The sequence below is a fragment of the Podarcis vaucheri genome (genome assembly GCF_965113315.1).
Source record: "Podarcis vaucheri genome assembly, chromosome: 13".
NCBI classification, from domain to species: Eukaryota; Metazoa; Chordata; class Lepidosauria; order Squamata; family Lacertidae; genus Podarcis; species Podarcis vaucheri.
The window spans coordinates 21,706,180-21,719,631 of NC_138751.1; the positions used below are offsets into that span (position 1 = coordinate 21,706,180).

The window sequence follows — 13,452 nt, forward strand, 5'->3', positions numbered from 1 at the left end:
GCCAATGGGCTGAGATGGTGGGAGTTGTAGTTCAGCAACATTTAGAGGGCCAGAGGTTCCTCACAGCTGGAACAGGAAGTAGAGCTTCTCTTCCATCCTGCTGGGGAAGCAGCAGCATTATTAAGTCAGTTCTTGCCTTTCCCCACAAGAACAGAGAGGTGAGGAAGGAGGACTGATCAGGTTTGTAATTTATTCTGAAAACTTCTGCATCGGGTACATAAAAAAATACCCAGCACACGCACGCACGCGCACACACACACCAGCTTCTCTCTAGCCCATCTTATACTGCAGGAAAGGAACAAAATAGGAGACCAAAACCTTTGGGTATGTTTAACCTGGAGAAAAGTTGATTAACAGGTGAAAAAGTAGCCATCTTATTCAGTTCCTGAAAAAGTTGCCACATATGGGGTAGATTTGTTCTGTGCTGCTAGAGGGAAGGCCCTGAACTACAGGGTCTAAGGACAAGCAGGTTTTCAATGAAACATTTAAGAATAACTTCCCGACTGTATGAGCTGTTTGTGAGTGTGAGCAGGCTGCCTTAGAAGGTGGTGGATGTTCCCATGGCTAGAGGTGTTCTTGCTGTTGTTTTTTATTAAGCAGAAGCCAGGTAAGTAAGTTATCCAGATCAGCAAATTTCCTCCACTGACATAGGGTTGGACTTGCAAGATCTCACCCTCCTCTATGAGGTACTCAAATGAGCCACAGCAGCCACTAACCCTCCCTATGTCTCCCACCCATCCCACAACAAGAAAACAGCACAAGAACTCAACTTCAAGTTTATTTGTTGTTTTACTTTTTTAAAAAAAGATTTCAGTGTTTTTCTTGCTTAAAAAAAATACTGTTCAGATCCTTAGTAATGCACTATTGGGCCTTAAATGCCTCCACTTCCCCCTCACTTAAGACCCAAAGGGGCAGCTGAAATGTTTCTGAGTGACTCTCCCAAGGGGGGGAAATTACATGCCCTTCCCACCAACACAACGGGGAAGTGAGGGACAGGGAAAAGAAGATTGAAATAAAAACAAACCAACAACCTAGGAGTAGAGTTCAGTGCCATTTAAAAAGGAGGAAATGAAGGGTCAAGAAACAGACCCTGAAAATTTTAGCCACATGTGGCCTTCTTTGGAAAACAGGGCAGGTCAACTTTGCTGCCTAAAACAAACGAGTCAGTTTAGTGGCACGTTTTAACTCCACCATATGGCACGGGAAGAACCGAGAGTGAAACTGGTGCGGTCATTGTTCCCCACAATCCCAGGAGATGAATGTGGTGCTGAAGCAGCGCTTCCATGCCTCTCCGAAAGACAATTTTAAATCCACAGTGAAGGCAAAAATGATGCTCCTTATATAGTTTCACTCGTTCTCTTCCTCCCCATCCCCCATTTAGGCATTCCTGATCTTCCTTTCCCTTTGGCCTATAGAAAGCCCCTCCCCAACCCAATGCAATTTCAAATAAGGTTAAGGTTAATCTTATTAATAGTCATGCAGCCCTGCTCCTGCAGGGCAAAAATAAGAGAGACATCCCCACCCCACCCTGGAAGGTCCTTGCCTCCCCCTTTTAAGGCCCCACTTGTGGTGAGGGGGGCACCTATTAATCCATGATCAGTAAGAAGTAAAGGGCAGTTTCCTGGGGTTTCCCGTGCCGGCAGAAGCAGGGGCAGTTTTGAATACAGTATTTTCGGACCAGAAGGACGGAGAAGAACGGGGACCCATCTTCCCCTCCCAAGGTGGCAAGGGGAGGGAGAGCGGAGTCCCACGAAGAGAGGTCCAATCTCAGGTCAGAAAGGGCACTGCACCTGGGATAGAAAGAAGACAAAAAGGAAGTATTAGCAGCGAAAAGCAACAGCTTTCCTTTTCTTATTTAATGTTCTTTAAAAAGACAAATTGGCCTTCTCTGTGTGGCAGGAGCAAACAAACCAAAAAGTCTCTAGTTGACCATAGTTTCTGGTTTCATCTGATCCAGGAAACGATGGTTACCAGCTCCAGAACAAAACCATATACTAAAACCATAGTTCTAAGTTGCCTTAATATCGTTGCTTGTTCCAAACGTGGTAACTGTATCTCCCAAGTTTTGACAATACGGGAAACTTTGCTTAATCAGAGGCACCCAGGCTTGTTTTCTCATGCCACAAATTGGCTGGGGGGGGGGGCATAGGCACATGCATATCATGGCTTGATGAGGCCAAGATATGATCACTATCTCCTCCCACCCTCACCCAGAGTTTCCACCCATAACTATGTAAAGCTTTCCACTCTCCAGTTTCTTCTACCTTGTTACTTCTCGGCCCAGGCAGTAGGGGGCGCTCATTCGTCCCCTGCAGTCATTCCTCTCACAGTGCCCTTCTGGCGTATCTGCAAGAAAACAAGATCCTTCAGCATCTGGGTAACTTCTGGTAGTACTGGCTGTTTACTTCCACATGGCCTTGCCAGAAAGATTTGCCAATAAATTAAAAAAGTTTTTTTTAAAAAAAAATCAATAATCAATTACAAGTGTATTTAAATGCATCAGCATATTATCAAACATTATAGGGTTTGAGGGTTCAAAGCATATTTAATGCTCTCTGGGCAAGACAGGAACCACATTTAATCCCAAAGTGCAAAATGGGATCTATCTATCAACAAAACACTTGTATGTACCAGTTTTTCCTTCCTTTTATTTTAAGGAGGAACAGATTCAAATGAAGGCAGGACTCCTATATATTTTGTAAAAGTTGTATAGAAAAAAGTTTTAATCATCAAAAACTAGAAAGGTATATATTTACAAATATATAAAATATGTTTACAGAAGCATAACATATTTATGTAACTATACATTTACAGACATTAAAAAACTACAAATTGAGGAAACAATGGTAAGCACATTAGCAGTTAAATATTTTTAAAAGAGGGGATTTTTGCAGTGCATCTCTTACAGCAGTGGAAAAAACCTATGCCTATCAAATTATCTTCTTCCACATTAATATCATATAGGACTGTTAGCCAATTGTGGAAATCTTCTTGCCTCTGTGGGGAACTTTTGGTGCGCCATATGCTGCTGAACTACAACTTCCATCATTCCTCACCACTGGTGATGCTTGCAGGGGCTGGTGGGAGTTGTAGTTCAGGAACGTATGGAGGGCCAAAGCTTCTCTCACCCATAAGCAGATCAACTGAGTTTTAAAACAACTGAATCTACATAAACTTGCATATGACCAAACGCTTTTGAAGAAGGGAAAAAAGTATACCCGATTTTAGATGGCATATGTATAGGGTGCATACATATCTATAAGTTTTAGATGGCATATGTCTTGGAAGTGGAGTTCCCTCCTGTGAGAGACTGAAGAGGGAATGCTTCTCCCAAGATGGGGTCCGCCATTGGCAATTTTCATGTTTCAGGATTTGAATCAGGGTTTTCCGCTTCTATATTTGTGGATCAAAACCACATCGACTAAATTAAACCTATGGCCCTAGCTGGAAACTTCTCCTCTTGTCAGGGGATCTGCACCTACAACAAGAAGTGTGCCATAGGGGCAGCAAATATAGAACAGGAGAACCGATCATCACTCAACGGAACAGTGGCAGTGATTTTTAAAAAAATCCTGCCTGGCAGATCTGCGTAGCAACTCGGCTCATTGAAATCAACAAAGCCTCAAGACTAGCTGCGGGAAAACAAACAGGAAAGAGAGAGAGAGAGAGAGAGAGAGTGCTTGGATTTGATATCCCGCCTTTCACTCCCTTTAAGGAGTCTCAAAGCGACTAACAATCTCCTTTCCCTTCCTCCCCCATAACAAACACTCTGTGAGGTGAGTGAGGCTGAGAGGCTTCAGAGAAGTGTGACTGGCCCAAGGTCACCCAGCAGCTGCATGTGGAGGAGCGGAGACGCGAACCCGGTTCCCCAGATTACGAGACTACCGCTCTTAACCACTACACCACACTGGCTCTAAGGGTTTTAACTAAGCTTCTACAAGTGCGGACTGAGCTGGCCATGGAAGGCCTTTTTGGGAAGGGAGTTTCACAATAAGGAAGCCATGAAAAGAAAAGGCCTGGCTGCTTGACCCCATCCGCCTTACTCTCTGACAACAATGGCATCTGAAGCAAGCCACCCGGAAATGATCTCAGAGATCAGGCTTGTAGGGCAAAGCCATCCTTTAAGACCCAGTGACAGGGAAAGTTGTACAGTGGTACCTCTGGTTACGTACTTCATTCGTTCCAGGGGTCCGTTCTTAACCCGAAACTGTTCTTAACCTGAGGTACCACTTTAGCTAATGGGGCCTCACGCTGCTGCTGCGCGATTTCTGTTCTCATCCTGAAGCAAAGTTCTTAACCTGAGGTACTATTTCTGGGTTAGCGGAGTCTGTAACCTGAAGTGTATGTAACCCGAAGTACCACTGTACTTCTGGCCTTCCACCAACAAGAGTTCAAGCACAAAAGTAAGGGAAACTCTCACAACGCAAACCAAGGGCCCCTTGCACCCGCAAACCTGGTCCTCTGCCCCAAAATACCTCATCAAGCTCCCTCTGTGTCTCTTCCTCCATCCGTCGAATGTCAGCCATGGTTAAATCCACCCACTTGTCCAACCAGCAAAATAGCTGCCTATGGAAGTTGGTAAAGAGGCGTCTTTCTTGCTGTAGGAAGAGAAGAAAGGCTTCAAGAAAACAGGATGACAAGAATGCAAGAGAGCTTGAAGTGGGGGATAATAGTCTACACTCTGAGGGGGAAAGTCCCTGGGTTGCATTCTGCAGAGCAAGCTCAAGATGGGTTTTTTTACCTCCACCTCGTCCCGCCCCTTAAAAAACCTCAACGACGCTGGAGAAAGTCTCGAATCCCACTTGCTAATATTGCTCTGCCATCTGTTACTATCCAAGCAAGCTCCAACGCCTCAGCCTGATCTTACCTTTTGGATAAATTTTTCCACTCGGCCCTGAAGACCCCACCAGCGGAACTTCACACTCACAAGTTTGTAGGCACACATGTGGGGGCAATCTTCATTGTTGGCTAGTTCCCGCTAATGGACGGGAGATAGGGGGGAAGGGGAAGGGGGAGAAAGGAAGAAGCCAGGAAGATTAGGCCTGGAGTTGCCGCTGAAGTTTCAAAGCAAACTTGTGGAGATTTCTCTTATAGATGAAACATCTGAGGGGGATTTGCAGGGATGAAAAAGAAATATACCCCTTTTTTATATTTCATTTAGAAGTATTTACACCATGCCTACGAACCAAAGTTCTCAAGGCGGCTTGCAATGTATTTAAAACACAATAGAACAGACAGCAATACATACACCTTTGCCCTGATTATTGTAAGTTTCCCCCCTGCTGTGACCCCCAACTGTCCCCCCCCCCCCGTTTGCCCCCAACAGTGACTGCTGTTTATGTCTCTCACAGCCCCAGCCCTGGCAGCATTAATAGAAGGTGGTGGGTGTAGCACCTTTCAGTATTGATAAGACCCAGCCTCGCTCCAAAAAATCCTACAGCCAGTTCGTGCACCCAGTGACCACTGCAACACTTGCTTTCTCTCTTGCTGCCATGACTAAAAGGTCACAGAGAAGGCTCCATCTTTTGGGTCTGGTGCCACAGCAAGCGCACATTTTGCTTTGCTAAGATGAAATCTGCAGACCCCTGGGGTCCCACTACCACTACCACCGCCAAAGCCTGTCTTCAGAACAACCAAGAGGCCCGAGATGTATGGGTGGGAGGGAGCAGGACACTTACGGGCTGGTTCGCAAGTTTTGCTATCATCCGTTTATCTATTATTTCATTTATGAATTGCATCCCATAAGGCGTCTTGAAGCAAATTACAAGACAGGGGACTGGACGTACCTTCCAGTCAGGACCAAGAGGCCCTCTGCCCGTCTTCAGTGATTTGAAAAGAGCCGGGTCTTCATCTGGCTTGTAATCCTGAAAGATAAGAGAGCAGAGATGAGAATGTCAGCAGTATGAGATACAGGGGGGCAGAGATGGATAAATGCCATGAAGATCTTTGTTCGGCAGGTAGAAAAGCAGTCAGAAAGGGCAGACTCCTCTTGACACAAAAACAGGGCCTGATAGCATCTAAAACCCAAGAGCCAGCCCTGAAAGCAAAAGGGTACTGTTTTGGATACTACAAGAGCAGCAAAAGGTTGAGCCACAATGTGGTTTTAGTCATACCAGCCGTCGCCACCACTACTGTTACCTTCACTCTAAGCTGAAGGTACATCCTTAGAGAGAATAGACTAGTCACTTGGAGGCGAAGAGAAAGTGCCCAGCATATGCTCAGAGACAAGCTCTCCACTCAGGGGCCTCTCCTCACTCAGAGTGGGAGATCTCCTTTCATCCCTTCTGTAGGCTATGGGCCAGCAGGAACAAATGAAATCACAATGTGGAGCCTGGCCAGATATAAGCAAACTTCCTTTCTCTGCCAATGTTGGGGGGATAAAGGAGGGAGAAGGAAGAGGAGCGAGTTGTGTGTGGAAATGAAGGCCCCTCAGGCCAGGTAGTGGTGGGCAGGATAGCTGTAACCTAGAATTGCTGGGGTACTGTTCTCCTGAGCTCTCCCAATCTAGAGCAATTCGAAAGAACAAATGGTTCCAAGCAGGGTGTTTGCAGATGCTACAATAACCAAAAAGATTCCCTTTGTGCTCACGGCTTTCACACTCTAGAGCCACAAAGGGATCCTTCTTTCCTATCAAAAGCAGTCGGCTGGAAGGGCACTTTCCCTCCCAGAATTCCCCTGCCTTCTGTGTCATGTTAACCTTTGCCAAACACTCTTCCAACTGCCAAACAAAAAGCAAGGTTGCCTCTTACGTCATCTGATACTTGCGTCCGATCAGCGACATCTATATGGACCACCTCAACATCTTTCCAAGTTTCCGCATCGAGGCTGTGGACCTGAAGAGAGAAGAGTTTTTATGTCCTCACCCAAAACAAAAATGGGAGTCGCCAGCACTGAAAGTTTGATTGGGCTTTGTTGACTTTTTAATATGCTTCTGTTTTATGATATATGCTTTGTACTGGCCTAAAGACAACGAGTGTTAGGCAATCAATGTGTTCAATTTAATAATAATAATTTATTTTACATCAAAACACACAAGATTTGGGTGGGACCTCAAGAGAGCTGCGCATAAACAAATGCCAGCAAGCCTCAAAGAACTGAAGCAAAATTGTAAAGTAGAGTTGGCCAAAACTCCTCCAAAATGATGTGAGAGATTGATATAGTCATACAGAAAATGATTACTTCAAGCTATTGCTGCTAGATGTGGTTCTAAAAGCTATTGAATCATAAGGTGTACTTAGTTTTGCACACATGGCTTCTCCATTATGGCTTTATTTTTGCTAACTAAATCATGACACAGAATAATATGTCATGTGTTGTTCTTCACCTGAGGTTGTATTTACCTAATTTTAAGACCTGCTAAAAAACAGATGATTGTTATGCTTTCATATGTAAAACCACAGAATTCAATTTTCTCATGACTGTATAGAAATTAAATAACAACAACATACATAACCCAGATTTGCTTCAATAAAAATCACAGAAAATTTAATACCTTAAGACTGCATCCCTCAATACTGCCAAATATTTCAGTCATTTAGAAGAGAAAAAGACCTCTGTAACCCCAAACTGCATCCAATAGCTAATGATAAAGCATGTTTCTGTTCCGTACAGTCTCCTCTAAAGTGCTTTCAAGATCTTTGCAAGAATAAGTGCTTTATTTCTTATTATATATGCAATGGAACCTTAACAAAGTCTAAATTATTTATCCCAGCTGCTATCTGTCCTGGATCTGAACTGATTTCCTGTATGTGTTGTTATTTTAAAGGCATTTTTATGTTTAATTTTTTGTGTTTGTTTTGTATTCAGTTGTTTTTACATATGCAACTATTTTATATACGTCATTGTATTGTAAATCACTTCAAGATACCTCACAGGAAGCAACTCATAAGTGACATAAACAACAACAACAACTATTCCGGATACAAAGTATTTTCTTTGTGCAGAAAGAAAAAATGCTGGTTAATCAAATACTATTTCACCACCCTTAATAATAAAACAGTGCATCTGTGCCCACGGTCTTTCTATTAACAGAGAGTACAATTCAGGAGGATTTGGGCACCCTGTTCTGTGGATAAAACATGGCGTTTCATTCCAGTCACTTACATTGTCTTGGTCACCTAAATCTGGTTTGTGCCAGGTTTCAATTTTGATGAAGAAATCATCCTTCATATATTCATTCTGTCCAAAAAGGAAAGGGTGGGGAGGAGAGAAGAATGGTTACCCAGAATACTTTGTGGTAACAAGAGCACACACAGACCTAAAGCCACGCATGACTTGAGCAGACATATTACCCAGAATGCTCTGCGACATTCTGGGATGTGGGTGTGTGACTCATGAGAAGTGGACTTCATGGGGTAGGAGGTGTGCCATAGCTTACTGGAGATAGGCGAGGACACAGATGTACCCAGAGAATCTGAGGAAGTTGGGGTTCACTGAGAAGCGCTGCCTGCCCACCCACAGATGTCCCTTCCCCAAGTCACTTACCGTAATAACTGCAGCAGACGGGACCACAAGAAAGAAGAGAAAGACAGAACATGTTAGTGCAGGATAATGAAACTAAAAACCTTCCCTAATCAGCTTGATGTAAGTCTTCTCTAGCCACACTTGCCATATATGTAACCCAAATCACACAGGACAGTTTTAGCCCAATATATCCAGCAGGTTAGACAAAGTGTGGAGAAGCTATGGTCCTCCAGTTGTTGCTGAACTGCAACTCCCATCAGCCCCAGCAAACATGGGCAAAACCAGGGATGATGGGAATTGTAGTTTAGCAACATCTAGAGGGCCAAAGGTTTCCCACACCAGTTTTGACTGTCCCTGAACTCTGAGAATGTTTCCTGCTGGACTGGACGGGGCGTGCGAGTTTGTGTAGAAACCAACTGTACAAATGTAAAATTTGCATTTGTTGGTTCTCCCACTTTTGCCTCAGGACACACCCAACACTGTCCAAAGAAAGCTGCCCAAATGAGAATGTGGCCCTTGGCCTATGAAAACTTTCCCAGCACTTGCTCAAAATGAATGTTTATTCAAACTCTGTTCTGTGGAAACTTGAGGTTCCTCTGGCCTGTGTCAATGAGAAGAGCAGTAATGTAAGAAAAGGGTTTCCCAATAGGCTGCTTGTTGCAGGAGTCTGCTGGGTGCATTTCTAGGTTATATTCTCAGCTTAAGAAGAGCAGTGATGAATGGGGTGTACAGCACTTCCAGAATCTCTGCGAAACAACCCCTGGATTTTTGCCACTCAACCATTGTTCAAAAGGATCGTTCAAGATAGAGTTTGAAAAAAAATGAGAACACTCCAGACAAATTTGTTCTCCTACCAAAGCATCTAGGTAGGACAGGGTTTCGCAAACATGGGTCTCCAGCTGTTTTTGGACTACAACTCCCATCACCCCAAGCTAGTATGACTATTGGTTGTAGTCCAAAAACAGCTGGAGACCCAAGTTTGGGAAACCCTGACCTAGGGAGTCCCAATTACAGACATAGCCCCTTCTCCCATCCCTCTCCCTGGCTCACCCGTTCGACAATAGGGATAGGCATTCCAGGCTCTCTCGTGAACAACTAGGGACCCCTCAGGGGCGAACATCTTAATGAATCCAGGTACTTTGCTGCAAGAGAGAGAAAAACAGGGCGTCAGAGGAAGCCCATGCCTTTGGATGCCCGTGCCCAGGAAGGACCTTACCTCTGGAGGTGGTAGATCTTGTGGGTGAACTGCCCTCGTTCCCCTTCACACTCGTAAGGTTCATTTTTTAGCACCTCAATCCCTTCGCCGCCGCCAGTGTTGTTCTTGCTGGCTTCAGCAACAGAGAATAACTGCCCCACCTGATACTGAAGAGGAAAAGAGCAGAGGTTGGAAATGGGCATTTTAAACAGGAGATTCATGTTGATGTCCCAAAAGGAACTCATCCCAGTTCAAATTTGTCCCTTTACAAAACAAAGTAGTTGCCTTCAGGTCACAGTTCCAAGTTGATCCAAATGATCCTCAAGAATTTTTTTCAGTATTCAAAATGCTCCTGTGCTGAAGTATAAAATAAAAGTATAAAATAAACTTAAGATGAGAGTCTATAGAGTGAAAAGCACAGATGAGAGAACGAACTTGAGGATAAAACTAGAAATCGTTCAAAGTTCTAAGCTGAAACAAATGTAATTCAAGTTTTGATCACTTGGCAATTCTGGAAACTACTTTCAGATGTAGTTTAGAGACTTTTGAACTAATTTGATGAAGTCTGTTAAGCTCATTCCAAGCACTGGGAAAGAGAGAAGGGGAAATACTCCTGCCCCTTTGGCCTTCAAATAAGGCACAGGTCTTGGGGACGAGGAAGGCCATAGGAGTCACTTGGCAAGGCCTTCCTGCCCCAACTCCTGCTGGGTGGAGAGGGAGAGGGAGAGAACAGGGAGCCAGAAAGAGAGACAAAAAAGGGCAATGCCCTTTTGGTTTTTGGTTCTGGCCCCACCTATGAAAAACAGGAAGAAAAGCACCCTAAACTTTCTGCTGATTTATGCCAACCCATTATTCCTCCCCCCCCCATTGATTAACTAGGGGGGTCAGCAAAGTTGCACACTTCCTAATACCACTACATGTAAATGGAACTTACCTCCTCTACGGAGCAAGGCAGCACAACCCGGCTGGTTTTGGAGGATGGAGATAAAAGCAGCATGGGGGGGGGAGGGGAGGGAGAGGAAAGAGAAACAAGAGTTAGAGAGGGAATCCTCCAGTGCCCAAGCCCTCACACTCCACTGCCACACGCACCAGATAAAAAACACATACACACTTTATTCACCCTGGAATGTATTTAACAGACTGTTCAACAAAGACCATTTATAAATAGTACTACTGTTGCATCTGAACTATCATTATCAAGTTTCTAGAAAACTGCCACTAAAACTAGTCTTAAAACAACTTACAATATGATATATCAAAGTGCACAAAAATTTAGAAATACCAAAGAACAAGCCACAACGTAAAATGCAGCTTTAAAACAGTAACACTGAATTAATAAGCAAGCCTATCGAATACCAACCAGAGGCCTGGAAGTAGAGGAAGACCTTAAAGGTAAAGGTAAAGGTACCCCTGCCCGAACGGGCCAGTCTTGACAGACTCTGGGGTTTGTGCGCCCATCTCACATCTATAGGCCGGGGGCCAGCGCTGTCCGGGGACACTTCCGGGTCACGTGGCCAGCGTGACAAAGCTGCATCTGGCGAGCCAGCGCAGCACACGGAACGCCGTTTACCTTCCCGCTGGTAAGCGGTACCTATTTATCTACTTGCCCCCGGGGGTGCTTTCGAACTGCTAGGTTGGCAGGCGCTGGGACCGAATGATGGGAGCGCACCCCGCCGCGGGGATTCGAACCGCCGACCTTTCGATCGGCAAGCCCTAGGCGCTGAGGCTTTAACCCACAGCGCCACCCGCGTCCCGCAGAGGAAGACCTTACCCGGTGCCAAAAGGTATTAAACTTGACACCAGGTGGACCTCACCGGGGAGACCAATCCATAGATGGGGTGGGAGGAGAGAGAAGCCAAAATGTTCTTTCCCTTGTTGCCAATCACAGGACCTTTCTTGGAGGAAGAAGAAAGCCTCTGATGACAACCACAGGGCATGTGTTGGCAGAGGCATTCTGTTAGGTGTTGGGGTCCTGAACTGTGAGAAGCTTTCTAGGCTAAAATCAGAACTCTGAATTGGTCTCAGGAACCCATTGGGAGCCACTGAAGCTGGGGCAAATGAGAGTAATAGGTACTTGTTGTCTGGTGCCTATTATCAGTTTGTCAGCTGCACTGAACACTCGCTGCAATTTCCAAACAGTCTGCTAAGGTGAGCACATATATAGCACATTGCAATAACATACATATGCAGGACCCTGGTATCTCAAAACTTGAAGGCCGTGTACATGGTATACCTTTAAAGTACCATTATAAACACACGTTTCCTTCAAAAAACTATGGGAACTGTAGTCCATTGAGAGCTGTTGGGAATTGCAACTCTGAGTGGTAAACTACAGTGCCCAGAATCCCAGGGAGGCGGGGGAGATGTGCTTTAAAGGTGTTGCAGAAGTTTCGCTGAAATCGAAACACAAAGCAGATTGTCTCCTTTGCCCTGAGGAAGAGCACACTAATATGCACAGAGAACCTTCCTAAACTCACAGTGCAATCCTAAACAGGCCTATACAGAAGTAAGCCTTACTGAATTAAAAAGGGCTTTTTCTCCCTGGAAGTGTGCTGCATCCCTTGAGGCAATGTTATTGTATGTGCCAGATGAAATAAGTTGGACTGTCATCTCCCCAACCCCAAGGTCTTTTCTCCTACAATTCTCCTCCAGTGCATGCCTCAGCCAGCTTTAACAAAGATAAATCTGCTGCTGCCAACTTCCCCTGAAACAGTGCTCAGCGTGATTTGCGGTAACACTCTGAAACTGCAAACATTTCGTGTTTCTTCCTAAATAAGTTCCTGGAAATCAACAGGCCTTAGTTTAAAGAAAGTGAGCCGAGCAGAGCACAAAAATTATGACGGATTCAGGGATCTGAGGATGGCACTTCTTATTTGTTCTCCTCCCTCACTGATTATTCCATTGAGCTTTGGTGAAAAAACATGGGTGGAGGGTGGGGAAGAGGGGGAAAAAATACATCGAAATGGAGAATAACGGTATAAACTATAAAGCAAGCCAAGTGTGGAGGCAGCCAGGCCGCCTCCTGTCGGGAAAACATGCCGGGTCAGGGACCCCAGATGGATTGCAGGACTGGGTGTGCGAAAAACCTCCTCGCAGGGTAAACCGAATGGGCCAAGGCGACCCCCCACTTCTGCTTTTCAGAGGCATATGAGAAAGCGCCGCCCGTTACACGGCAGAAACAAAAGGCCCCATTCATCCAAAATATCAGATCTCACCCAGCGCACATTATTAGGCGCTCTAAAAACCCCCAGCAAAATACAGAAGGAAGAGCCGTAGAAAGGGGCAGCCATATGTAGACGGGTCCCTTGTTTATCGCCCACCCATTTTTAGGAAAGCCCCCTCCCCACTGCCTAGTTAACCCTTCCCATGCCCTGCACCACCCACGCTGGCGCCCCCCACACCCCTCCCAGTACTCACAACTCTTTGATCAGCACCATCCTCCCGTCCCTCCGGCACCCCGCACGCCAAATGCACCAGCCCTTTTCTTCCTCTTCCCCCCTACCCCGGCCATTGACGCCACTTCCGCCCTCACTCTAGCGCCCGCTCGCCCGCACCTGCCCGCAACGACGCCACTTCCGCCCTCACTTGGGCTTCGCCCGCGCGGGCGAGCCGGAGCAAAGGCTGGCCACGTTGGGGAGGAGCAGGTCGAAGGGGGGGGGCGTTCGGTCCTCTTGATTGACAGCACAGGGAAGCCGGGGAATGACGGGACGCTGAGGGTTGCATTGGACACAAATGTCCACTAGGGGTCGCGCTCGAACCGGGCGTTCGGAATCGGCTCTGTTGAGAGTTCTTCT

At 45.7% G+C, this 13,452-nt stretch overlaps 1 protein-coding gene across 1 annotated transcript; it reads right to left on the reverse strand.

Annotated features, from left to right (window-relative positions):
• Window positions 1-765: 765 nt before the first annotated feature.
• Window positions 766-13,202, reverse strand: LOC309516512 (phosphatidylinositol transfer protein beta isoform-like). The gene is made up of 12 exons (XM_082195276.1): window positions 13,076-13,202; window positions 10,593-10,623; window positions 9,680-9,825; window positions 9,464-9,605; window positions 8,485-8,556; window positions 8,104-8,178; window positions 6,750-6,833; window positions 5,787-5,864; window positions 4,868-4,978; window positions 4,476-4,598; window positions 2,265-2,346; window positions 766-1,790 (listed from the first exon to the last, which is right to left on the reverse strand). Exons 1-11 carry the CDS (start codon window positions 13,093-13,095, stop codon window positions 2,299-2,301), a joined length of 930 nt encoding a protein of 309 aa, XP_082051402.1. The 5' UTR covers window positions 13,096-13,202; the 3' UTR covers window positions 766-1,790; window positions 2,265-2,298.
• Between the last annotated feature and the right edge of the window lie 250 nt (window positions 13,203-13,452).

What these genes read in the sequence shown, in the direction of transcription:
- LOC309516512 (XM_082195276.1), bottom strand. Translation starts at nt 13,095, where the DNA reads ATGGTGCTGATCAAAGAGTT. An exon ending in TGCCTTGCTCCGTAGAGGAG is followed by an intron (nt 9,826 to 10,592) that starts GTAAGTTCCATT and finishes TTTCCTCTTCAG; the next exon opens with TATCAGGTGGGGCAGTTATT. An exon ending in ATTTAGGTGACCAAGACAAT is followed by an intron (nt 6,834 to 8,103) that starts GTAAGTGACTGG and finishes TTCTCTCTTCAG; the next exon opens with GTCCACAGCCTCGATGCGGA.